Source organism: Synchiropus splendidus, chromosome 18 (genome assembly GCF_027744825.2).
Source record: "Synchiropus splendidus isolate RoL2022-P1 chromosome 18, RoL_Sspl_1.0, whole genome shotgun sequence".
NCBI lineage: Eukaryota > Metazoa > Chordata > Actinopteri > Syngnathiformes > Callionymidae > Synchiropus > Synchiropus splendidus.
In genome coordinates, this window is record NC_071351.1 from 1,804,076 (window position 1) to 1,830,475 (window position 26,400).

At 45.8% G+C, this 26,400-nt stretch overlaps 1 protein-coding gene across 1 annotated transcript in view; it reads left to right on the forward strand.

Annotated features, from left to right (window-relative positions):
- Positions 1 to 17,760, forward strand: part of LOC128749675 (chemokine-like protein TAFA-1) — a 33,179-nt gene extending 15,419 nt beyond the window's left edge. The window contains exons 3-6 of the mRNA XM_053849518.1: positions 14,489 to 14,629; positions 15,192 to 15,316; positions 15,430 to 15,510; positions 17,170 to 17,760. Of these exons, the coding sequence (XP_053705493.1) occupies positions 14,489 to 14,629; positions 15,192 to 15,316; positions 15,430 to 15,462 (299 nt within the window). The 3' untranslated portion in view covers positions 15,463 to 15,510; positions 17,170 to 17,760. The remainder of the gene's footprint in view (positions 1 to 14,488; positions 14,630 to 15,191; positions 15,317 to 15,429; positions 15,511 to 17,169) is intronic.
- The last annotated feature ends 8,640 nt before the right edge of the window (positions 17,761 to 26,400 follow it).

The following is a 26,400-nucleotide window of genomic DNA, read 5'->3' on the forward strand; positions in this document are numbered from 1 at the left end:
CGAGTTTGAATGAACAACAACATTTATTCCTGCTGGATCAGGCTCATGAATACACAATAGTTTAAGTGCCTTTCCTTAAATAAGTCATTGCTCAAAAGACAATCATGCCAGGAGCGTTTGCACCATGGAGCTTTAGGTTATCAGGCTCTTTTTCGCTTGAGCGATAACGTTTCAGTGATGATGGAAGTTTTCTAGACCGTAATAAAAAATAAAAACCAGCCTTAGCTCTCCTTAACTAAAATCAACACTCAGAAAAAAGGGCACAAAACCAAGCCTGTGCCAACTTGTAGCCATATATGTGAGGTTTTCAGAATGGTTTGTCACTCAAAGATTTTAACTTGTCTTTTTGAGAAAATCTGGATCATTTTTTTTGCTCTATTTTCTTATCATCGGTCAATTACAAATCTTGAAATCCTGACTTTTTTGGTGACATTTCTAGGGTTTTAAAAGGTGTAGAATTCATTGCCAATAACCGAGGTCAAAGGCAGAACAGAGCTCTTGGGTTTTGGTCTGAGAGGCTTCTGAGCAAGTGCACTCCGACTTTGAAAAAAGGATTTTGCATTGCTAGAAGCTCCAAAAGGCACCTGGACCACCCAGAATACAGGTCAAAAACAAAGACAGAATATGCAGCTAGTCATCTGTAGAATTATTATTTCGAGAATTTCTTGTTTATCTGTGCAAGAATTATTAGAATAGAGATCAGGCCTAGTGGGGATACTCTGTAATAAATGAAGGGTTTGGCCTTTTGGAGGTGGCAAAAATAAACGCCACACCTTCTTTTAAAACCCTAGAAAAGTAACCAAAAATGTCAAAATTCATAAAAAATAAATAAATAAATAAAATAAAATAAAATAAAGTAACAGAGATTTGTAATAAAAAGCAAAAAAAATAGAAGAAAAAGCAAAAATAAAAAAAAGATGAGTTTAAATCTGTGAGTGACAAACCATTCTGGAAAGGTCAGATATATGGCTACACGTTGGCACAGGTTTGGTTTTGTGCCCTTTTTTCTGAGTGTTGATTTTAGTGAAGGAGACTCGTCCTGTATAATTCATTTCTGCAGGTGTTTGACACGAGTTGTGAAGCGTATTGTGGTCATGTCTTCACTCTTTGCGACGTCTGCTCGAGCATCTCCGCACCACGGAGTGTGGAGGTCTGACTTCTCGTCTGGAGTTTCGCGACTCTCCTTGTCTCCCATCTGCATTAATTTGACATTCTCTTATCTCCCCATCCCATTTCCTGTCGCTGACAGTCCCACAGTATCCTGCTGGTTCCGCTCTCAGCAGAGAGAATGTGCGGAGGACAGCGGAGCCTGTTATGGGTCACCTTGGACACATTTCCCATTAAAAGGTGACAGGCGTGCTGTTCTACAACACGGACGGCTGTGGCTTACAGATCAGCACCTGCTGTCACTGGAAAAATGACTTTAAGACCACCAAAAAAAAATCATCAAACATAGGTTGCATGCAAGATGACTGCGTGCTCAAGCACTACACATTTAACTGTGCATATTTCCACCAGACCCAAACATGGAGGCAGCAGCTGCCAATCACAAAGCAAAGCAAACAAAGCCCGGAGAGTCAAGCGGTGACTAGACAAATGGAGTTTCTGGGCCTCCCAGTCATGCGTTTCACCCATTACATCGCCATATTTCTCTTGAATTATTGTCTCCCCCAAATGAGGCAAGGTGTTCTGCGGAATAGTATTTCAATTTTTCATGCACTCACACTCCCCACCGAGTGCAGAACGCCCGCAGCAGATGGCAGAAAAAAATATGGCCATTCATAGAAAATATCCTGGCGATCAGTATCTCCGGAGACGTGCGCACAGTCTGGGCTCATTACTGTCGACGGAGAGTCATGGCATAGTTATTGCTAAGTGACATTTCTATTGAGATGGACTGACCACTTTCTCCTGTGCAGCCGTGCTTTTATCACGCTGGAGGAATCTGTTACCGCTCCCAATAGGACTCTGTTCACATTCATTAGGCAGCAAGAACAGCAAATCTGCAGCAATGCACAGTCTGTGCAACATGCCACCTTTGATGTTCAATTCAGCCTCGCGGTTCACGTCTTGATGCGGTGATTTGAGCGGAGAGCAGATTGTCTCCATTCCATATTTCCGCACCGCGCGTATGGAGGTTTTCAACCTTTGTTTGGCTTGACAGAATAGTTTTCAACAGCTGCTCTAAAGAAGGTTTCAGCGGGGATATTTATCCATATCAAATGTCCGGCTGTGGAGCGAGATAACAACACGGGAAGAACAAGGATCCTCTTCTATTATTGAGCGCAAGTGTGACCGGCGAAGTTTATCGATAGATTGTCTCAAGCTACAAAAGTACCATCGACATCAATATAATGATTATGAAGCGGCAGTTTTCTGCGTATTATCGATCTATGATGTCCCGCACATCTTTGGACATGGATTTTCTTCCCGCTGTCTTTCCTCCTTTCTGCTCCGTAGCATCATTTATTCTGATCTTTTTGAGCCCAAGTTGTCGCCTCACTAATGTCCACTTAGTCTGCAGTGAAAAACCCACACTGAGCTTCCTGAGAGGGGCACATGTTGTGTTGCGCTATGAAGCGGTTCTTGGGAGCAACATCCTTAGAAGTTCCAAAATGAACGTTTTGTGATGGATTTGGCAAATTTATGGTATGTCTTTCACCCTCTGTGTGGGTCAACCAAATGTTGAGAGAAGTGAATCTCCTGTCTAGTGCTGTAGTGCTCAAGGTAGGTCTTCTTTAGGGTGTCTGTCTCTGCCTTGTCTTGGACGGGCAGACCTCTTGAGTGGGCGGTAAAAAACTGTCCTAACTGGTGAGCATAGTTGGTGGAAGAAGGACACTGGCTCTTGTGTTGTTTCCGTTGACACCCACAAGAGAGCCATGGTGGGTGCTGGCTTCTGTTGCAACGACTCAGGAGGAGACCTGAACACCAGGAGTCTGAAGAAACCTGGATCAGTTTGAGCCTGTCTCTATGTAGGGCCTTGGTACTCTCCAGTCTCCGTAATGTCTCGGTCGGTCTGACTTGTCTTGACTGCAATACAACTCCTCACATTCTTCACATGATAAAAACAAAACAGCGCAGTGACTGACACCTGTCATTCATTGACTTGCGACCACCTCCACGCACTTTTTGTTGGGTAAATCAATAAAAAAATGCAGATATTCCCCTCCCGACTCATGAAAAATAAAATTGTTGTGCTTGTCATCTTGGTCTAGTTTTCATTCCACCCAACCTCTTTCCACTGGACAATTTGAAGTAAGGTAGATGAGAGGAATGCTATTTAAAAGAAAGACAATAACCTAACCTAAAATATATTTTTTCCAAGTGGAACAGTGCCACTGGTGACCCTGGCCCAGCCGCGTCGCTGCACCAGTCACATGTCTTGTCAGTGAACTGCATGAAACCGACTTCCGTTCCTTTGTGATGGTGGGACGGTTGCCGGCGATTCCACTGGACAGATGTGCTCCCATTTATGGGTATGAATTCCCAGCGGGCATGAGACTCCAGCATCCGCACATCCATATTCAATTAAACCAAGAAATCAATTCAGTGAAACCCTGGACCAAGTGCCGTTTAATGAGAAGCGACTGAGTCAAGATGGTAAATAATTGCAGGCGAGACAAAGGCGCACGGACAGGTTTCCACTTTGAACTGCCAAAATGCAGCAGATGGTCATTGTTCTTGTTGCGGGTAATATATTTGTGCATGAAGTAACAAAGGAGCGTGAGCGGGGAAATAAATCAATGGAGAGCACAGCCACCAAATGGAAAGAAACACTGACAGACACCACAGAATCTGCTCCTCAGACCGGGTTCATCCCCAACACTCACTACTTCCCTCTCCGCGCGAAAACAGGATGAAAAAACAGCTTTTTTGAAAAGTGTGTTTCAAACACAGCGACGCCTCAGATTTAACCTAAAAATACGGCTAGAAAATAATCAGCTCCTCGATCAGATCACAAGGCTCGCCGACTTCTTTTCAGCTGTAAATTCACCTTTTTCTCGGCTGATTATTTGGAACCAGGAGGATCCTTGCAGTGCGAATGAGGCTCAGGAAACCAGAAAGCGTCTCATCCTGGATTTCGGCTTCGTCGTAGAGAGCCTTTTTGTCGCTAGATTGGGTCGGTACGACCGGTTTGAAGCAGGGCGTGTTCACTCTGCACCAGCTCTTGCATCTCTTTGTCTTGGCGGGGCATGACTGGAGAAGCTGCGCTCCGGAGGTGAAGGCTTGACATGGTATTGGACTGGCACCGCTGTCTCTCATGTCTCTCTGTGTGGAAAAGCATTGGTTACGGTGGATGGCTGAGCTCCTGACCCCATCTCTATGGGAACGCTTGCTCTCACTGGCCCATTCCACAAGAGTTGCTATGGTTTGCTGTGGCTCCATGATTGATCCGATCCTCAATTCGGGCAATTTAGAGCAACAATGTACAAGATCCCTTGATAACTGGCAGCAACCTAGTGGTTTTTCTTTGAGGTCACATTGTGGCGCAACTGTCTTCCACTTTCACTGCATACGTTTCTAGTTTTTGTTGGCCAACACAAGAGGAACCTTATAAGGTGGACCAGACATGGGCAAAGTGTGGCCCGGGGGCCATATGCGGCCTGATGCCTGCATTTTTGTGGCCCTTTTAGCGTCAGACTAAAACTATAACTAATATGTTGTAATTTTTCTCCCTTTTTTTGTTCTTTCTCTTTTGGTCACCACCACTTCAGCAGTAAATATAGCATGTTATGTTTGAAGACTATAATTTTCTCTTTTCATTGGCCATTTTTGTGCATTTCTTGTTCCTCAAAATACATCGGAGTATTGAAAATATATTTAATAATAATGTCGACATATTGAATTTAAATGCATATAAAATGAATGGCATTCATGGCATATTTACACTTCTTAATATCCTCATATACACGTAATCTTTTTGGTGAATTTTGTCCTTGTTACTTAAGTACATATTTTGGATATTTTTCCATCGTGTTTTGTCGTCATCGCTGTCTTTCTTTTGATGATGGCCCCTCACAAGCGTTACAGTTTCTAATGTGGCCCTTCAGGAAATTCTTGTGAGGTAGAAGCTTCAGAGAAAATAAATGAAATAGCTGAAAGGTCACATGATCAACTCTTTCTCTGACAAAGCTAAACATGGCTTGTATACAGACCACTGACAGAGTGGTGATTATAGAGCAGCAAATACTCCAATAAATGTGTCAACAGAACACACGCGGGACCCTATGAACTCTTCTGTTTCACCTTATATTGTGAGCAGTAGCACTTGGCGCTACTTTCCTGCAGGAGTGAGGTATAAAATGCACTGCTGCACGGTCATGTGACCCTGAAAAGACATTACATTCCAGTATGCAACAAAGTAGTGGCTCATGTTTATTTACACTGCCAAAGACACGCACACACCTCAGGACAGGAGAAAAACATCTGTCACCACTCTCAAGCTAATTGCCACGCTCTGCTTGTATTAATCCGTCTTCAGAGCTCCTCGGCTGCCTTCTGGTGGTTCCTCAGAGGCGCAGGACCAGATAACATCTGCGGCTCATTTTCTTAAGCTGGCGGTCTCAGCGACACACAAAGCTGCTGTCAGTGTTGTCTTGAATCTGGAACGCAGTGCCAAGCAGGGCAGCAGCCTTTGGGCCGCTCATCCGCGAATCACTTCCTCCAACTTCTCTTCTCTTTTTTCATCCCTGAGACGAAAATAGAGAAGTTGTCAGGTGTTGCAGCTGAAGTATTGATCTGACCTGTGCAGCTGGGTTGTTGCTTCACATTCTCGACTGCCGTGCTTCCTGCCTGCTGACCGGCCCTCAGTTTCACCCCCCACACAGCTGCTCCTCTCACATCACCGTAAGTTACCACCCCAAAAGACTCATGCATTTTATTTCCCTTTATTCAATTTTTGTCCGTTTAATGTGTTGACTTCAAGACAAAGTCCATGAATAGAAATGAGTGCGACATTTTGATCCTGAAAATCATTTTCTCTCCCAGTGTTCTGCACTGGTGATTCCATTTTTGACCTCATCATTTCCAGTCTTGCTTTGACTCCCGTCCTGTTCCTGCGACCGTCCCCACTGCTCTGCTGCAGAAAGAACTGACGGAAACCCACTTGATCCTCCGCCCCTCTTCGAGTCATTGAAACCCACTTCAACAGCCAAGACCCCTTTGCCCTTTCAGCCTGTTGGCCGCCTGTGGGTTTTCTCCATTTATTTTTGCTGGAAATTTCGCAGGTGTCATGTCATGTGACTCACAGCACTCTGGTAATCTGCCGCTGTTTCAGAGTGTGTTATTAAGCAATTTAGCTTGGCATTTAGTGGCATGTTTGATTGCAATCAACCTCCGCACCCGTCCCACTTACACCCCTGCTCACCCCACCCCCAATCCCTCACCCACACCCCCAATCCCTCCTCACCTCCACTCTCCCGACACGTGTCCAAAAAAGTTTCTCTCTTGTCCAAAACTTGGCCGACTTGAACTTCCCCATCAGGGCGACAGCTGCCAAATAGTGGAAATGGTTGTTTGTTTCCAGCCACAAAGAGTCGGAACTCACTGACCTCAGGGCCTTTAATCCCCCACTGATAATCATTCAGCAAAATCTGAGCCTGTAAATCCTCCTCACCAAATACATGACGCAGTGTATTCAATTCACCGCAGTTTAGTGGTATAAGAATATTTGCCACAAGACGCCACATTTTTCAATATGAACTTATGTGGTATATTACTGAATCAAATGATGGAGCCACACATACATTTAAACAACAAAATATTGTTCATTCTGCTTCAGTTTGACAACAGCACAATAAATCAGGGTGGTGGCTATATTCAAGTTTTCATATCACATATTTGCACAAGAATTTCAGTTTCATAAGAATTTCAAGTCCATCCAGAGTGGTGGAAACCCTGGACATTGTGCAGTGAAAAACCTCCCTGAACCAAAGCAAACAGATGCTTTTGTTTGCTTGGTTCAGGGAGGATTCCTCCATGTTTGTTGTTATTGTTCTCATCCCAGCTGCATCAGTGGGATCAGTGGAGCAGGAGCTCCTGCACTGACAAAGGTTTTCTGATGTCTGGAGAGCAAACTATTTATTTTATTTTATTTTATTTTATTCTGCACATTATTTTATTATTTTTTTAACAAGTCCCACCACTCATTTTAATATAAAACCACCATCCTTTATGATTGCCTCACAGTTTGCGTGTATATATTTGCTCCTGTTTTTCTTGACCTCCTGCACACCTGCGGACAATGAGCCTCACTCCTGCCACAAACGAGCCTTGTCAGTGCTCAGGCTTAAAAACTCACTGGGGTCAGAGGCTCTGATTCCTTCCTCTCTTTGCTGCTGTGTGAAACCCGTGTCTTGATCGTATGTTTGCTGAGCGTCATTTCCAATCGCCCACCCACACGCGCTTCTTACGACGTTGCCTTTTTCTCACCCGGCGCCGCTCGCTCCGAACCTTTCATCCTCTGTACAGTCCGATTAACCATGTGATATAGATGTTCAAATCCCTCCATAACCTTGCTCACCTCCATATTCTGCACAGTCTTGCATCCATGCTCAGCAACACGAGGGCTGGAGCCTTTTGCTGGAGCCATTTTGAAGTCTGTCAATACAAGTAAAGGTCACGCAGCCTAGAAAGTTGGTTGCTGTATTTGTTTTGCCCAGCTGCTAGAAGTGATTAGAAATGACTTGCGGAGTGATCATTGGGTGAATGTGAGCTGTCAAACCTGAGGCCTGCGGGCCACATCTAACCCACGGTGCGGTTCTGCATGGCCTGTGAGCGATATATTATAAATGGCCAAAGAATTGAACTTTTTCTTCAGTTATATTTTTTCTATAGCTCATTTATTTTGGTCTTCTTTCTACATATTGTGTGTGGGATTTTTTCACATTATTTTTTAAATAATTTGTCTAGTAATATCTATATTTAAAACTTGGATTACTGACATTTGTTTTATAAGCCATGCGGTTTTTTTTTTTCTTTTTACAAACACACACACACACACACACACACACATATATATTTTATTTTATTTTTCAGTTTTAACAGTCCCAAAAAGTGCTAACTGTACCCACAATTTGATCAATGTATGGGGCTGTCCAAACTGGTTGCTAAGTGTCAGGAATGTGGGTGTGGCCTAAGATGATCAGCAGGTGGAATTATGTTGCCGATCTTTTGTAGTCAAAAAAATGACTCGGACAAGGTCAAAACATAAACCAAAAGTGCCCCCCCTTCAAAGTTCATGACGCGACCGCCTTCCTCGCCATGTTAGTCACAGTTACCCTGCACATTATCTGGCCAAAGAAAAAGATATTCAGGGTTTGTTTGAGCGGAGCGAGAGCACTGGCTGTTGGAGTTCAGAAGCTGAAAGTTTATTTCTGTTTTCATGTTTTATATGAGGTTACAGGTTATAATTTTTGATAAACTGCCTCAGAGAAATGCCAGGATTTCCTTCCATCACTTTGAGCAAGAGCTCTCCTCACCATGAACCTATCAGAGTCATAGTTCTTTCACTTGATAATGTCCCTTCACTGGAGAACAATTCCCTAGATTCCGAGTAACTGCTTATCTCTGTCAATATTTCCCCTCTTCTTCTGCCCATTTCACTTGTCAACCGCGGCATCGCTCCACTCTTGAACAACACTCCGTGGAGCTGCGTCTAATTTAAGGGGTGACTTTCCTCCCTGCGAGTGATAATGGGGGGCAGAATGGAAATAAAAAAAACAATTATCGGCTGGCACGCTTCCTGCGCTCACCTGATGGAAACACTCATCTCCCACCACGTTATTCTGCGTCTCCCCGCAGCCCTGAAATATTTAACAATCCAGAAATGGACGCTGGGAGCCTGCGGTGTGTTCCACCCGCGGAAAGCACGCGTGAACTTGCAAGGGCGCTTGTTAGCGTTGCCTCACCTGCCAGCCTGAAATATGATTTGCATTCTTATTTCATTTGAATATATTCTTTGGAGGTGATGATTTTCCAAGTATAGCACCGCGATTCCTTTCTTTCGGTTTGTTTCTCAAGCAACAAGCAAGGTAGTTCTGTGGAGCTGTGTGTTTTCTGGTAGATCAAAGGGGAAATCTGGGCTGTCTCTAGCAATGAAGGCCATGCATTAAGAAGAACAAAGCCCTGCGGGCTGTTGTTTTCAAAAGACGCCCCACTGTTTCCACGTGTACAGGAACATTAGCATTTTTGCAGACCGGCCCTTTTATTGAGGCGAGCACTTGACGACAGGAGGCCTTTTCTCGTGTCTGTTCACCCGGGGTGTTGCTGTACATACAACACAATTCTTCACTATTTTTTGCTTCTTGAACACAATATATCTATTTTTGGGTGTCAATCATGTGACGGTCGCGAGATGCTGCCGGGCTGGAAGCACTGAAACTCCAGTACGATGACGGTATCTTGCGGGAAGACTTCAACATAGACACCTTTATCTGGAGAGGTTGCACACGGCAATAGTGGGACGCTGCCAAATGAGCATGGCGGTGACAGAAACTCCCTCTGAACTACTTTTGGGGGTATATTTTTAAGATGATGGAACGTCTGTTGCTGTTTTTAGGACTCCCTCAAAGCCTCCACAGTCCTGACCGAGTTATCTGCTCCTCGCTTAGCTCGGCTTCAAAACCTCCATTTTGAAAAATTCGATCCTGATTCCATACTTCCTGTTAAACAGGAAATCAACTGTGTGACGTTGCTGTATGAACAGTACTGTTGAAATTCTATCTTTCTATCTATCTATATTTGTTTATCTAGTAATATCTATAGTTAAAACTTGAATGACTGACATTTGTTTTATAAGTCAGGTGGTTTTCTTCTTTTTTTATATATATAAAATGTGTGTGTGTGTGTATTTATTGCATTTCTATCATGTTTCAATCATATTTTGTTTCCAAAAATGTTTACCACAAATGAATGAAAAAAAAAATTGAATGTTTTGCCTCAGTATTTTTCCCGTGCAGAACTCCAAACAGTATAGTTTGTGTTCTAGATTTAGCAATTCAAGCTGCTGTAACTGTTGGCTGCTCGTGGAGACAGGATGGGGTCGGACATTTGAGGGAGCGCCAGCACATGAACTGCTTCTCGCTAAAGTTTTGACAGCATCAGGCAAAAGAACCAACTTTGAAAAGGCCATGGAAACATTTAGTCTGTGGTGTTTTTCAAACTTTCCAATCAACACCTTGCTCTGAACGCGACATGTTTGCTGCTTAATGATATTTATACAACTCATTTACAGCATGGCACTTTGTGTGATTTACACCAGGGAGCCGGATAATGAACCTGGATTTGATCAGAATCGAACGGCAACTTCAGCGCTCTGGAGGATCCATGAAAGTCAAGAGCCGGAGCCGCCGCGTGATGCGCTTCCATCCAGGAGGTCAAGTGGGGCGGCGTGGGCCGGGCCCCGCAGGAGCGCGCGTGATGGCTCAATTATGTCCACACATGGACGGTGTGCGCTCGGTGCCTCGCTCCCTCCCAGTCGCACCGCCACTGAAGGGATCCATCTGTGCCAACATGGCGAAACAGCAGCGCATATTAAACAATTAACTGAGTGAAAATAATGACACGGAGCGTCATTAGCATCTCTCTGGGTGCAGCATTCTTAGCCTCCCCCGGCTCACAGGTTAGAATCCAGGCCAGAAGTGGGTTAATGGTGAGCTTTGTGTGGAGGAGGACGCCTGCGACACAAGTTTAAAATGGTCTCCAATCACAACTCTAGGAGCAGCTGATCCATGTGGACTTACGGCTGCAGTTTCAGTCCGCTACTGCGTATTCAGGTCGTGTTGCCGCGCCTTGTCCGCTCAACTTTATGCCCCTCAGTCTGTCAAATGAAGGGAAGTGCCTCACCTGAGGTCTCTTTGTTCCTCACCCGAGACTTGTTTTCTGGGTGCGTCTACCTGTTTATTGATGTCTTTTTTTACTTCGTATTTCACTTTGCCAGGTCCTGTTTTATGAATGTGTTTCGTTACATGTTATTTTTTGCATCTTTGATCTCTTTGATCAAAGGTCAGAGGCGTCAAGCTCAATCACAGGAGGAAATACAGCCCGCTTCCTGATGCTCTAAAACTGTTGCACTGCATGGGAATTGAGGAAGTGATTTTTATTTATCATAATTTCCAGACTATAGAGGGCGCCAGAATATTAGCCACACCCACTACATACGCTGCACCGGTCTATAAGCCGCGGATGCAGTGGTGCTGTCTGCGCTGTGGACAGGTCAGTGGTGCACCGGCTTAAACGCGCTTTTCAAAACAAGTTTTGAAAACAGCCTCGGGATCGAGAGTGAGGAAATAGCGGAAACAAGCTGCGTAATACAGAGCGTCTGGATTTATCCTCGCTGTTCTCTTAATCGAAAAGGTGCAGCTCTCTACCCGGGATCAAGTCCGCGACCAAAACCCGACTCACTTGTGTTTGTGTGAGCAAAACGCACTGTCTGGAGACACCGTCTCACATCTTTTATTCACATTAAAGCCCTCAAAATGCCCTGTTTTCACCCGCGTGCCCAAAGTTCCGACACCACTGCCGGTCTCAGTGGCTGCTTCTCGATTCCAGACCTCCAGGAGATCGACTCTGTGGACGGAGCTGTGGATACCCGGGCGCAAACGGTGCATTTTCAGCGCTTGAAGGGAAAATAAAAAGCCTCTGATTTCATCCATTTCGTCGCCTTTGATTTAATCCGATTTGAGCCTGTAAAAATCCTTATGTTAGCCACGCTGTTGCATAAGCCGCAGGCCTCAGACCGCAAGAAAAAAGTAGCTCCTTATAGTCCGGAAATTACAGTATATTTTTGTTCTTGTAACAGAGTGTTCTCAGTGTCTCTTAACCATAGGGCCGGGGCCCATGTTTGGGCCGCTAAAGTTGTTTTTATTTTGCACCTTTGAGCCGCAAGGGCCGCGAGAAAGTTTATGGCGAAACTTTACTTATCTTTTTTGAAGTTTAAATAAAATATTATTTTTCTTTTGTTATATTTAGACGTGGTTTTATTATATTTATTTCATTCAGAAATGTATTCAGTTTTTCCAATTTTCTCAACAGTTAATATGATTCTTTTTTTCTTTCGTAAATGTCATGACTCGGTTCTGCTGCTGGTTGGACTCTTCTCTGACAAATATCTTTGCAATGATCACATGGTTTCGTGTCATTTCACGAGGTTTTGGTTTGTTAACGTGGAAGTAGATTAAATATGGTTATTGATCACAAATGAATTCGAGAGTAATGAATCAGTTGTATTACTTGCATGGGCCCCGGGGCCATTTGTTCTGGGAAAAGTGGGGCCCCCGACATCAAAAGGCCTTAAACTGTACTGTTAGTTCACGTTAGAAAACCCACAGCTGTGACTGTGCTGTGTGCAGAAGCCTGGAGAGGCAGGACAAAATACAAACCCAGCACCATCAAAACAGACTTCTAGGTTTGCCTCTTTTTTTTTTTTTTTGCTACAATTATCCTGTCAAGTTTAAAAATGTGCTGTCTTTTTCAATCAGTTTCCCTCTGACAATGTTTTGGACAGCAGCGATGTAAATGAGGTTTATTCCAGAAAGACATGTTTTCCAAAACATCAGGTTGTTTTTGTCTGGTCAGTGACTCTCCCGCGCATGCAAGCTGAATTGACGATATTTCAGGACTCTCTCGCTCAGGCTCATCTTACTTTAATTCAGATTCCCCCCCGGAGAGCAGCATGGAAGGCAGGCAGCACTCGCTCAAAAGCAACTTCCCAAATGACACTTAAATGTTCAGAATGCTTCACTTATCTCGTGCTGTGCGAGGCCCAGTTGGTTCCCAGGATTCTGAAAAATAAATATTTTCAAGCCGACCTGTCAGGCATCGGTTAACTCGCCGCATTTCAAGCTCAAATCCGTGTTTTCCTTTTTTTCAAATATGCTAAACCAGACAGACTTGTTCACTGCCTTGAAAAATATACATATTATCTTGCCAAAGATCCAGCAGTTCAAGGTGTGTCTGTGTGTGTGTGTGTTTTTTCTTCACGCACAGCCTTCAGGAACTTGATAAAAATTCTGAGATGGGTCCATCTCGACAAAGCTCCTGAAGAGTCTCTCCGCAGTGGGTGGGAAGGGTTAGTGTATGAGGAAGGTCAAGTCCAACTCTGCGGAGTCCTCTCATCTCTTCAGGGCAGTTTAGTGATAATTGTGAGTCTGCAGTCTTGTTCGTGACGGCCCCGCAGCTGCCGGCTCCTGCTGCTAATAGGTGTTTTTGTACTCTTTCACACTTTCCTCATCATTATTATTTCACATTGGAGGAGCTGCAGGGAGCTGCACTTGTCAGACACTGCCAATACACTGGCCGTTTATTCCACGCCGACGCGTCGCGTCCTGGAATAGGCGAGCGCCGTTCATCGGAAGAGTTGGCGTCATCCTTTATTAAAGGGTCACGGAAAAACGTTTTGGCTCAGGAGGAGAACATCATGTGTCAGAAAGGGGAGTTACATGTTTGTTACATTTTTGTTTTTCAACATTGCATTGCTGTTGGCGTGTGACGATGCAGAAGACAAAAGGCATCAAGTGAATACTCACCAGAACAGTATTCGACTTTGCTCACCTCGGTTTTTTTTCAGTTTGAAATTGTTATATTTCAGTTATTAAAGTTAAGATTCTGAGCAATGATGTATCACATTGTCCAGAAAACTACTCCTGGAAGGGTGGTGGGCGTCTCCTTGAGTGTTAGGGTGAGAAGGTCTGTCACTCGGGAGAGACTCGGAGTAGAGCTGCTGCTCGATCCAGGACCAGGTGGAGAGATTCTTGCCTGGGAGAAGGGTGTTTGGAGCGACCTTCTGAAGCTGCTGCCCCCGCGACATGGCAACAGATAAGCAACTGAGGAGGATGGATAGTCAATGTTGCTGTTCAATGGAGGTTTTATGGTGTTGGAAATGACAACAGAGAAGATGCTTCAAAGGAGATTTTCACCTCTGAAGTTGTCTTTTTGGTCTTTCTGTTTATAGTGTGTTTTTACTTGTTCTGTCCAGCGCATTAGATTCAATGAATTTCAGACCATGTCCAACCCTGTCTTTAGCAAGTTTGATCAGATTTAACGCTTCAGAATGATGCGTGTCTCGGCAAGATTGACCGTATTATGATGTCTCTTCATGGAAGAATTGAGTTTATGATGTGAAAAAGCTTCACAAATCTAGAAGCACTCAGTGTTCTCAAGTACTTCTCCAACACTGGGAGGACAATAATGGAGAAATAAAAGTGGAAATAAATATGGAGTACATTTAGTAAAGGTTTCAAAGTTGAGGGTTTTTTTTTTCACTCGTATTTACCGGTTATGTCCATCATGGCCGCCTACATCTTCATCATTATGTCTACAGTCATCACGACCCTTTTTAACTCCTCCCACAAGTCCCTGCAGCAGTTGAAGCTCTTGCCAACAAAAGCATTGCTCCGCTACGTTCCGAAGCCCCTGCTGCACACTGAATCCTCTCTGTGACTCTGTGGTCATCTTCATGTGCAGATGTCTCCTGTGTGTCTCTCTCCAGAGGGAGGAACCTGTGAGGTCATCGCCGCGCACAGATGCTGTAACAAAAATCGCATCGAGGAGCGATCGCAGACGGTCAAGTGTTCGTGTCTGCCAGGGAAGGTGGCAGGAACCACCAGGAACCGACCGTCGTGTGTGGATGGTGAGCAGATGTTTGATGAAAGGCTGACAGACTAATCTGACACGTGGAAACACAAAAGATACACGCACCTGATAAGAAACCTGGGATTAAATCATATCTGATCTCAGCGAGCCACAGCGACGGAACACGGAGGCCTGACACCGGCAAATTCTTTTGTGACTGACTGGAACCTAGAAAGGCTGAGAGAAAGAACTCAAATCTGCTTCTCTAATTGTATTTCGATGTCAACGCTGACACCTTTTTTTTCCCTTCCCTCCCATCCAGCAGCCTTTTAACGTCTACTTACCCTGTATTTAAGGCCGCTTTCCCTCCCGAAAAAAAGTGATGTGCATTCAAGTCAAATTGCTCTCACACCTACTGAACCATTCACACCATGAAAACTGCTTCAATTTCACCCTCAACACCCCACAATAGCCGACAGGTTTATTTCAGAGGGACGACCAACGCGCTCGGACTCAGCCGCGTGAATCTCGTCGTTGGAAAGATAATTCCAGTCCGGGATCTTGGCGGTGACAGACTGCTGTGTGGTCGAACCATTACTCCTGACTTTGTTTGCCCACAGCCTCCATAGTCATTGGGAAGTGGTGGTGTGAGATGGAGCCTTGCCTGGAGGGAGAGGAATGCAAAACGCTGCCTGACAACTCTGGCTGGATGTGCTATGCAGGGAACAAGATCAAAACGACAAGGGTAAGATAACCTCTCGGCCGCCGACGGGACGGCAACTGAAGTCGGCGCTTATTTTTGCCTTAATAAATCCGCTCCGCTTGGTTCCCGTTGACACTCAGTGTGTTGTCTCCTAGAACACTATGCCATACACAACCTCCACGTACTGACAGCCGTAGAGTGGTTCCAAGGGATTGTGACGGGAACGTTTGCAACAGGTGGGTGGAGACACAACCTTGTGTTTAGTTAAACCCATCCTCACCGCCATGGATGAATATGTTCATGTGGGGAAGTGGACTTGTGCGTGGGGAATAACAGCTGTCTGTGGGGTTTTACAAAGCAATATAGTCATGCTTCGAAAGGAGCGCCGTCCTGTGGCTGAGCGGAGCCCAGCCGCCATCTTTCTATCACGTGACGTGCAGCTCACGGCGTCAGGATTTGCCCTGGATGGCGGAACATGTGCTTCCATTGAAAACGCTGAAGTCATTCTAAGACGCTTCAGTCCACTTTCGCAACGTTGATATATTATGTTGAAGGAGCCACTCATCCTCACATGTTGTAAATTGACATGACACTCATCTTGATCGACAGGTCTTGTTCGCACGCTAAACCTCAGCCAACTGTGCCGTCATACAGATACAGAACATTTATACTGTACTACAAAACTTTCATTCATTCCATGTTTGAAAATAATGATTTCATGTTTGAGGAAGGACTTGTGTGTGGTGTTGAGATGATCAGGACGCACCACAGACCTAAAATGAACCCCGGGCCTCGAGATGCTCCCAATTAAACACAAAAACAATGTGATGTTTAATAATTCCAAACTGATGCCGCCGGCGTTGAACTCAATTCAATGTTAAACCGTCCAATTTGGAGGCCTTACAAAATTTAATGAACTAACACCAGCAAAATATACATTTTCGAAGGTCAACTTATCGCCTCTCATCTTATTATTGTGTAATGATACCAGAGATAAAAGTCCGACAATATTCCTCTAAATTGGAAGGATACATGAGGTCGAACACTGAAGGTCAAATGCAGTGTTGCATAGACTTCACTTCTGAATGTAGTACATCGAGCTCCTCACGTAAACTACTGTGACTCGTGTTGCTAAGTTCGTATTTTTCTTGTTTGAAAAGCTCCTAACTTGCCGACTGTAGCAGACGGGTGACCCAGACACAGCAGGGAGGAGACTGAGAGCGAAGTCCCACAAATTTAATCAAAACTAACCAAATAGACTCAACTTTCTACACTAGGAGGCAGGTAAACAAAGATCAAAAATGCAATACATGAACAGAACTACGCTCAATTATACGCTTGAAGGAGGCAGGAGAAACAAAACGGTACAAAAACCTCGACACCAGAGGGAGAGTCCGGTACATAAAATCAAACGGGTCACCAACAAAAATGAGCGTCCATGAGCACAAAGAAATGGAGGAGAGCCAGAGTCCAAGGCAGGGAGTAGGTCCACAGGATTGGGGGAGGAGGAACCAGGGAGAACGGGCACAGACACACTGGAAAACAAAGGAGATGGATCAGAAGTTCTCACAAACTCAGTGCATGGCACAATGTCCACGGCCAGGAGAAGAATCATCCACGATATTTGGCCCCTGGGCCATGGGTTTGACAGCACAGGCAGCATCTGTCGGAACTGAAAGTGCTCATCCCGTTGCACCGCATCTGCAGTGGCTTGTCTTCAGTGGTCGGACGCCGAAAGTGTCATCGCCAAACCTGACTCAACAGAAATCTCTCATCTTCACCCAACCATGAACACGTCGTGTTTTCCAGCCATCGACCAACATTTAGAAGATGTGGCAGCGCCTCTGTTTATTCCACTTTAAGATCTCATTCTCTGTCTATTCTCCTTCTTGCAGCTCTGAACAGGACGGCGAACTTGCAGTTGCTCTAAGGCTCTTGGGTTCAAGTGTAAAAAGTTGTAGAGAAACCTGAAGCCGACAATACAGACACTCAGTCCTGCCTGCAGGAACTTCATCATAACCTTGTAATGAAAACACCTTCATTTCAAACGGAGATGGAATCCCAATGTCTGCGGCATTTGGATTCAAATCAGGACAAACCCTATCTGCGGCCAGATGTCGACTCTGGAGCATGAAATGAGAGCGGGAGATATCAAAATGGACCTGGAATAACTCACTGACAGTCCTCAGGTTCCTTTTTTTTTCCTTTGACGGACGTTGAAGGAAGAAGTGTACATACATCTGTGTGCTGGTGGAGCGATCCCTGAATGCAGCCAAAGTGGACGACGGATGAAACATTAGGACACGTTGTCCCGGCCATTTGTGTGTGGTGCTTGTTTGCCTCTCATCACTTTGCTTCACCTCCTCTCCCTGATGGTGGTCACTGCACCGAGCAAGTTGTTCTCAATACTTGAAATGCCTTATTTGTGTGGAATCGATGAAGAGATTTTGTAACTATTCCATCCGTGAGTGTGTTGATCTGTCAATAAAGTCACTGTTTCTTTTAGTGTGCGTCGCTCGGGTTTGTTAAACTCACTCATGATGGGCCTGCAAGGACATAGCATCTTTGTCATCGCCTTTCCAACTCCAGCGTAAAGATCAGACCTTGCTTGCATCAACTTTTTGTCGCTGATATTCACCCAAACATCTTATTGTACTGGTGAATGGCTGAAACTTGGGGCCAGGTGGGACCACACGTTGTTGTGTCCCGTCACCCAACATTCGGTCGGCTTCAGTTCAAACAGACAGCAGGTGGCAGTACTCCGTCAGGCTTTGAAGAATCCTTCCAACCAAATCCCTTCCATTCTTTGTCCCAGTAATTATTTTGCTGAAAGAGCGACAGATCATCACATGACCTCCCAAAGTAATAGACAGGTTCGACCTCGAATGGTTCATTCACAGAGAGCACCTTGAAATGGCCCTAATTTTAAATGAGAACCAAACAACTCGACTTAGTCTGAAGCCTGTGGGCTGGAGAGCTGTCCTTGTCCTTCTCCCTTTATAGCTGGCTGCGACCATGTCGAGGGTAGAAGCTTCGGCGCCGAGAACGAAAGGCTCACACGACGCAGAGAGGCTGGGTTCAGGTCAGGCCCATGTTCGCCTGCACCGCCGCACACTCACCATCATGGACCTCCACCTCCTGTCTGTCCACATGGCCCCATCAAGCGACGATGGTCGGATGAAAGTAGATTTGAAGAAAATGGCTGAGTCGTGCTTCAGCGCTGAAGAGGCTGGGAAGGTTTCCAGACGAACTATACGTCCTGTTCAAAAGACATTCCCGGCCTCCAGAATCGCAGGTCCGTTTGACTCTGTGACCTTTCTTTTGCTCTTCTGTGTGATATTCCCAGCCCCTCCCAACACATTCTCAAAGTGAATCCTACCTTCTGCAGACTGTTATTGCACAAAGAAAAGGCAGATAGCTGAGTCAATCCGACATTACACAGGCTGGCGCGCCGTCCCCAGGGCTCCTTCCCACCTCATCAAATCTCTCATTACTCTTGTGATTGGACACTCTATAGGTCAATAACTGTGCCTGCAGTCCTCTTCCCCTGCTGGGAAGGTGTGTACTGAAGCACTAAATAACATCAGTACGCTGACATTTGGCTTTAAAATACACATATATATGTTTGAACGTTTGTTTTGGTTTATGTAGCATGTTTCATGACACAGAGGGAGAGTGTCGCGGCGGCCCCCGGAGACACCAGTGCGTTGCTCTCGGGAGCTTGGTTCAAGCGTGAGATAACAGGGAGCTACAATGTACTGATGAGACGCTGATCTGGTGACGACCCTGTCTCTTGAGATTTCCCTGACCTCTGATTCAGAGCGACCCAGGAGTTACTCAATAGATGATGCGGTGTTTTGTTTTTCCAAGATACCTGCAATGTATTCACAATGTTACCTGCAGGCTAAATCCTTTAGCAGCAGCTGTAATGCGGAGATAACACACTGTTTACATCGGCCAGAGAAGGACAAAGCCAGGGACTGTTTTACCTGCGTGGGTGCAACAAAAGCACCTCCAGTTCCACTGAACAAAGAAAGCTGATTTAGAGACTGGAGGAGCTAAAGTCACTGCTTTTATCGCTGCAGCCGTCTGGGCCTGATGATGCAGCGTAACGTGAAATCTTTCTAGCGTTGTCAAGCGTTTGGACCGGAGGGTTGCTGATGCCAGAATTTATTTGATCCAGCGTTTGACAGACGGATTCATGTGAGACACCTGGCATTATCTCACAAAGTTGTTATGAGATTTTCATTCCACTGTTTTGGATCCGATTTAATGACACTGAGATTTAAAGGCACTCAACTGAGACAAAGAAAGTCTGGTTTTGGAAATGTGTGTGGGCGCTCGGGCCGGCACAGGGTAGGGGATTTTAGGGGAATAAGAAACGACGATTTCAAACGCAGCTTTGTCAATAACATAGGAAGAAAGGCATCATATCAGAGGTGTATTAGTTCAGCAGTGGTCACACAAGGCTGCCACAGCTGCACGTCTATATGGTGGGTAGGTTGCTATACGCACTGGAGGGGCCGCTCACACGCATGACGACTTACACGACCTGACTCCATCGGGATCCGCCTTGAGCCAACACTTGGAATCCGATCAACCACCTCATGACCCCATCCATTCCTTGTCCTCATTTCCTTCTGATTTGATGCGACACAAGAGCAGCAATTTTGGGATGGAAAAAAAGTATCTAAAGAGCGACACATCAGATCCTTTTCACCTGATACACACTGTTCTTCATACAGGTCACTGTGACACCATCTGTTTCCTGGATGAGGGACGTGCAGTGGAACGCCTGCAGACAGGAAGTGTCTTTGTCCAAATGACTAGGACGAAGACATTGTTCTTTATTGGACCTGTAGCGAACAATACATTTACGCCATGCACATGAATATCACAGGTCATTTTTCAGATCACTCCAGCTTGTTTAAAAGGCCGGTAGATGTTGGTGTTGGAAAGTACAAGTGGCACTAACATTGTCTCCATTCAGGAGACGATTGGTCCTCAAAATGCAGAGGGAGAAGAAGTGCTCGATAGTCGGAAGTGATTTATGCAAAGTGAGACGGTGAGCTCGGGTACTTCAGGTGGGAGGTGAAGAGGAGAGTGGGGTCAGGGTGGACGAGGGTGAGAGGAGACACTCGGGACGTCAAACGAGCTGCAGATGATTCCAAGCAGTCGGACACAGAGAGACGGTCGCGGTGAGACGCTATAAGCCCTTGCATATGACTCCTGTTGGAATGTTTACTTCTCTCCTTTAAAACTTGGGAAAGAAGCACGTCCTTCCAACCGAGGAGATACTTCAGAAACTTCCATAACTTTGCCTTTGAAGTATGATGATAGGTGTTTTTTAACTCTCATTCATTATAGGCTTCATTATGTTTTTGAATCACAAGGTTTTTTCATGAATTTGATTCATCCTTGGGTTAAAAAAAACAAAGGCAGGTATGGATTTCATTTGCATATAAAAGAGTTTCATTCATACTTACTCACTCTTCCTTGATGAGAGTGAGTTGACTTTTACATGAAGCAACATCCACCATCTGACCAAAAGTATTTGCTCACCTGCTTTGACTCACACAAGAACTTCAGTGCCACCCCATCGATATGATGTTGGTCCACCATTTGCAGCTATTCCAGCTTCAGCTCTTCTGGGAAGGCTGTCCACATGGTTGAGGAGTGTGTCTGTAGGAGGTTTAGACCATTCTTCCAAAAGCGCGCTGGTGTTGGTGGTGAAGGCCTGGCCCTTAGTTTCTGCTCTATTTCATTTCAAAGGTGCACAGTCATGTTGGAAGAGGAAGGGTTCTGCTCCAAACTGATCCCGCGAGGTTGGGAACATGCAATTGTCTGAAAATGTTTGGGTTTCCTGAAGCATTCAAAGTTCCTTTCACTGGAACTTAGGGGCCAAAACCAAACCCCACACCATCATTCCTCCTCCATCAAATTCCACACTTGGCACAATGCGGTGTGAAATGTACCAACCTCCAAACCCATCACTCCAGAGACGGCGCCTCCGCTGCTCTATAGTGCAGTGCCGGCTGCTTTGCTTTGCACTTGGTGATGTATGGCTTGGATGCCACGAAGCTCTCTGTGTTCTGTACTTGGGCTACTCTGAAGGTCACATGAGGTTTGGAGCACGGAAGCAATGGACTGTGCAGAAAGTGGGCGACCTCTTTGCACTATGCCCCGCAGCATCCGCTGACCCCTCTCTGTCAGCTGACATGGCCGAACACTTGTTGCTGTTGTCCCCAAACTCTTCCATGTTCTATACTGCGTAGTCTCATTCATACAGCAGACGTCTGAGCAGGTTGTGTTCCAGCACTTTTTAAAAGTTTTCTGGGGGAAAAGAGGTTTGGAAATCAAGGTTTCAGCAGCGAACAGTAATGAAAGCCAGCAGGTTTTTGATTCTTCTGATTGAATTTCTGGGGACTGGTTCGCCGTCTCCCCTTCTCCTACGCAGCTAATAAATTCTTTGCAAAACATTCATTGTGCTCAGCAGCCAAAATAATCAAACATATTTGGTCGCGAACAGAAAACAGTTGGCTAATTGACACGGAGAAACAAGGCAGTGGTATTGAATTTATTTGCTAAGATATTGGCAGATTTAAGCAGTGAGTCAAGCTTCCACCTCGTACAAACAAAACAGCTGCTCACTGCACTTTTGCCTCTCACTATAAGGAACCGGTTGACAAATCCCTCAACATCACAGTGTTCTTTTCACTCTCAGACACCAGAAGAGTTGGATCGCTGTCAGGCTAAAGCCAGCTTGCTGCCTGTTCGCTGCAGGGAGGCAGACAACATCCAGGGTCGGCGAGTCAGCTGGCTCCTTATTACGCCATGTTTCCACTCGGTTTGTTTGTCAAGGGCAGAATCTTATACATAACGTTTGACTTCTTCATCTGCCTCCACGGTGTTTCATCTGAAAAGCTCCGTCCCCAGAGATCCAGACACATTCTAGAGATGCCTGAGCTTACGTCATTTCAGGCGAATTGATGCTCAAAATGAACCAAATATGTGCCTAAAACTCAAGGCTGCCACTGGAGTTGTTGTGAAGCATCATGCTTTGGACCGTTGAAGGTCTTAAAGTGGCCCTGCTGTGGTCTTCCATGATTCGACCCACATTGTCAGCTGGATGAAACATCAGTCGCATTTGTATTCAGATGCAAACTGACTTTTGTATGTTTACGCCTTTAAAATCATTTTACGGTCTGTCTTTGTTGACAAACATTTTCATTTAAGAAGCTGCTCTAAAAACCGGGAAAGATTTTGTCAAGGATTGTGGGATTGACTCGGCTGACTCCAGATGGCGGCCATTTTTGCAGGCCTCATCTCGCTCCCCATTTTATCATCACCTGTTTTTCACCGAAGGCGGCGATGATGTAACTTTAAACTAGTTTTAACTTGACAAATATGGCTGACATCTAAGCTATGCCAAGTTATTCTGCCAGTCCTTCAGTGACTTCTGATACCAAAAGGAAGACAAACAAGGGACACACAGAGTGGCCCCCTTTTAAGGCCCATTTGCGCTCGACGTTACGGGCAGAGCCTTCTGTCCCTGTTTCCACAAACTTTACGGATACAGACCAAACGGAGCAGTACTGCCAGAAACTGTGGGGTCAGTGTTGCTGTTACTACCGGACGCAACACACAAAAACGGCATAACAACGGCGTGAAATTTTAGGGCCTGACCAACTGTCCCCTCCGACAGCGCTGCCTCCATTTTGTTTTTTGTGCAAGAGATACATTATCAATACTGCTTCCACAGTCGGAGTTTGTTTTGACGCTGGGCTGCTCCCCCTAGTGGATACATTGGTGAACAGCAACATCAACGGGAAGAACAAATGGAAGCATGTGATCAGTGACGGTAGCATCATTTGAAATGACATCATTTCATATGTAAAGGCAGCATTTTAAAAGTCAACACCATCAGAATCTGCGACCGGGTCATCCCCAGTTCATAGTTCCTCAGGAATTTTGTCTCAGTGACTTTAAATTCAGTTTCCAGATGGTTTTATTTTGGGGCAATTTCCACTTTTATTTAAAATATCCCCCCGCTAACATGGAATTTGTAAGCTGACATGAGTAATATGAGAGCAAGCAGCTTCTTATCTCCAGAGTTGTCGGCAGCAGCTGTAGGCTCCGATGTCTCACATTAAACCGCGGAACATTGAGAAATAACACGAGTGACGGTGATGTGGTCTGACTTTTTCTGACGCATCGGGGACGTCCGAGGATTTCAGAAGCCTTGTGGGGCTTGTCTGAAGATGGATTTCATTCAAAATACTGGAAGGCCGTCGTCACGCCCTGCCGGCCGCACTTGCAAGTCGCTGCTCTGTTTCCATGAATGTGGAACCACAGGATCAGGTGTGTTAAGTGTGAAATGACTCCCATCACGATAGAGTCCCTGCACGCCCACAATTATCCGCTGGAGTGAAGATAAACACTCCCAACGTCTTTCCCCAGCACAAAGGCTGAAATGAGCGATATCTGCGCTGGAAAGACTTTGGAATGAGTCCAGACAAAAGCGCACAACAAGCCCATAACTCCTGCGTGCCGCGGCACCGAGCGCCTCCTGGAATTATCCAGTCTGATCACATCTTGTAAGTGTGAATTGTCTCCAGTGGCTCGGCATGATTTCAAAGTCAAGGTAGCGGGGCCCAAACTTGAGTCTAATTAAAGTTGACATCAGGTGCCTCATGCTCCTTTCCCTCCCCCTCCTCAGGCTTTCATCTAAATGATTCATGTGGAGAACACCGGGCCCTTTCAAGCGGCGGAGTCCTCACAAAGGAATAATAACAAGACACACAAAGCAAACACAGATTTACAGCGACACCGGAGCCGTGTCTGTTGCGATCGCTTACCTTCACTCGTGTCTGTTGCGATCGCTTCCCTTCACTTGTGTCTGTTGCGATCGCTTACCTTCACTCGTGTCTGTTGCGATCGCTTCCCTTCACTCGTGTCTGTTGCGATCGCTTCCCTTCACTCGTGTCTGTTGCGATCGCGTACCTTCACTTGTGTCTGTTGCGATCGCTTACCTTCACTCGTGTCTGTTGCGATCGCTTCCCTTCACTCGTGTCTGTTGCGATCGCTTCCCTTCACTCGTGTCTGTTGCGATCGCTTCCCTTCACTCGTGTCTGTTGCGATCGCTTCCCTTCACTCGTGTCTGTTGCGATCGCTTCCCTTCACTCGTGTCTGTTGCGATCGCTTCCCTTCACTCGTGTCTGTTGCGATCGCTTCCCTTCACTCGTGTCTGTTGCGATCGCTTACCTTCACTCGTGTCTGTTGCGATCGCTTCCCTTCACTCGTGTCTGTTGCGATCGCTTCCCTTCACTCGTGTCTGTTGCGATCGCTTCCCTTCACTCGTGTCTGTTGCGATCGCTTCCCTTCACTCGTGTCTGTTGCGATCGCGTACCTTCACTCGTGTCTGTTGCGATCGCTTCCCTTCACTCGTGTCTGTTGCGATCGCTTCCCTTCACTCGTGTCTGTTGCGATCGCTTCCCTTCACTCGTGTCTGTTGCGATCGCGTACCTTCACTCGTGTCTGTTGCGATCGCGTACCTTCACTCGTGTCTGTTGCGATCGCTTACCTTCACTCGTGTCTGCTGCGATCGCTTACCTTCACTCGTGTCTGTTGCGATCGCTTACCTTCACTCGTGTCTGCTGCGATCGCTTACCTTCACTCGTGTCTGCTGCGATCGCTTACCTTCACTCGTGTCTGTTGCGATCGCTTACCTTCACTCGTGTCTGTTGCGATCGCTTACCTTCACTCGTGTCTGTTGCGATCGCTTACCTTCACTCGTGTCTGTTGCGATCGCGTACCTTCACTCGTGTCTGTTGCGATCGCGTACCTTCACTCGTGTCTGTTGCGATCGCTTACCTTCACTCGTGTCTGTTGCGATCGCTTACCTTCACTCGTGTCTGTTGCGATCGCGTACCTTCACTCGTGTCTGTTGCGATCGCTTCCCTTCACTCGTGTCTGCTGCGATCGCTTACCTTCACTCGTGTCTGTTGCGATCGCGTACCTTCACTCGTGTCTGTTGCGATCGCTTACCTTCACTCGTGTCTGTTGCGATCGCTTACCTTCACTCGTGTCTGCTGCGATCGCTTCCCTTCACTCGTGTCTGCTGCGATCGCTTCCCTTCACTCGTGTCTGTTGCGATCGCTTCCCTTCACTCGTGTCTGTTGCGATCGCTTACCTTCACTCGTGTCTGTTGCGATCGCGTACCTTCACTCGTGTCTGTTGCGATCGCTTACCTTCACTCGTGTCAGACTGCTGCCGTGACACGAGGCTGACATGTTTTTTCAGGCCTTCACGCTGGATATTTGTCAGGAAGGAAATGAAATCAGGAGGATGCAAAATGTGTTTATAATGAAGTCCCGCTGTGTATTAAACGCCAAAGACAACAAACTGTTTGGTTTCCAGGTGAGGTAATTTGGCTGCAGCGCAGCCCGCTGCGATGCTGATGCCACTGTTGGAAAGCGAAGGCGACGCATGCGGGAGTCGGCTGATGTATGGGCCCAACCTTGGAATCAAATAATGAGAGGAGAAGTGACTTGAAGATGGAATGTGATGGAGGTCAGGGCAGATTTTGAGCTGGTGCTTTTTGGAGGGACTCTCGAATACCTGGGAGTCATATATCTGAAGGAAAGGCGTTGCAGTAGTGTTGGAAAAGTACTCCCAGGTTGCTCATTGAATCCTTGTTCCAGACTTCCATTGAACAAAGAAAAGATGTCCCTTGAAAGGATGCAGAGCAGCATCCTTTACTCCTTGTTGGCAACTGTGTCGCTGCCAACATGATGTCACAATTCTAAATGACCGCAACTCCTCAAAGGTTCATCCCATGAAGATGGCTCAAATAATCGCTTAAAGAGGCGGGAACCAGGACTTCAGGCTCACAAAACATAGTGACAGTAGTTGTCCCCGTGTAGTGGGATCACCAAACACACAGGACGGATGTTGTCTAGAACACGAAAATGCCAGGAGTTAAAGTTAGTTCTTGTGAGTGGGTAGAATAGTCCAAAGTTTGACTGCATCGTCTGTTTGTTTTTTGATGCCATTTTAAACTTCTAAAGCTGCAGTTCCAGTTTGCAGTTTTTTTTGTCTTTTTTTCATTTAAAAAACTGACAATG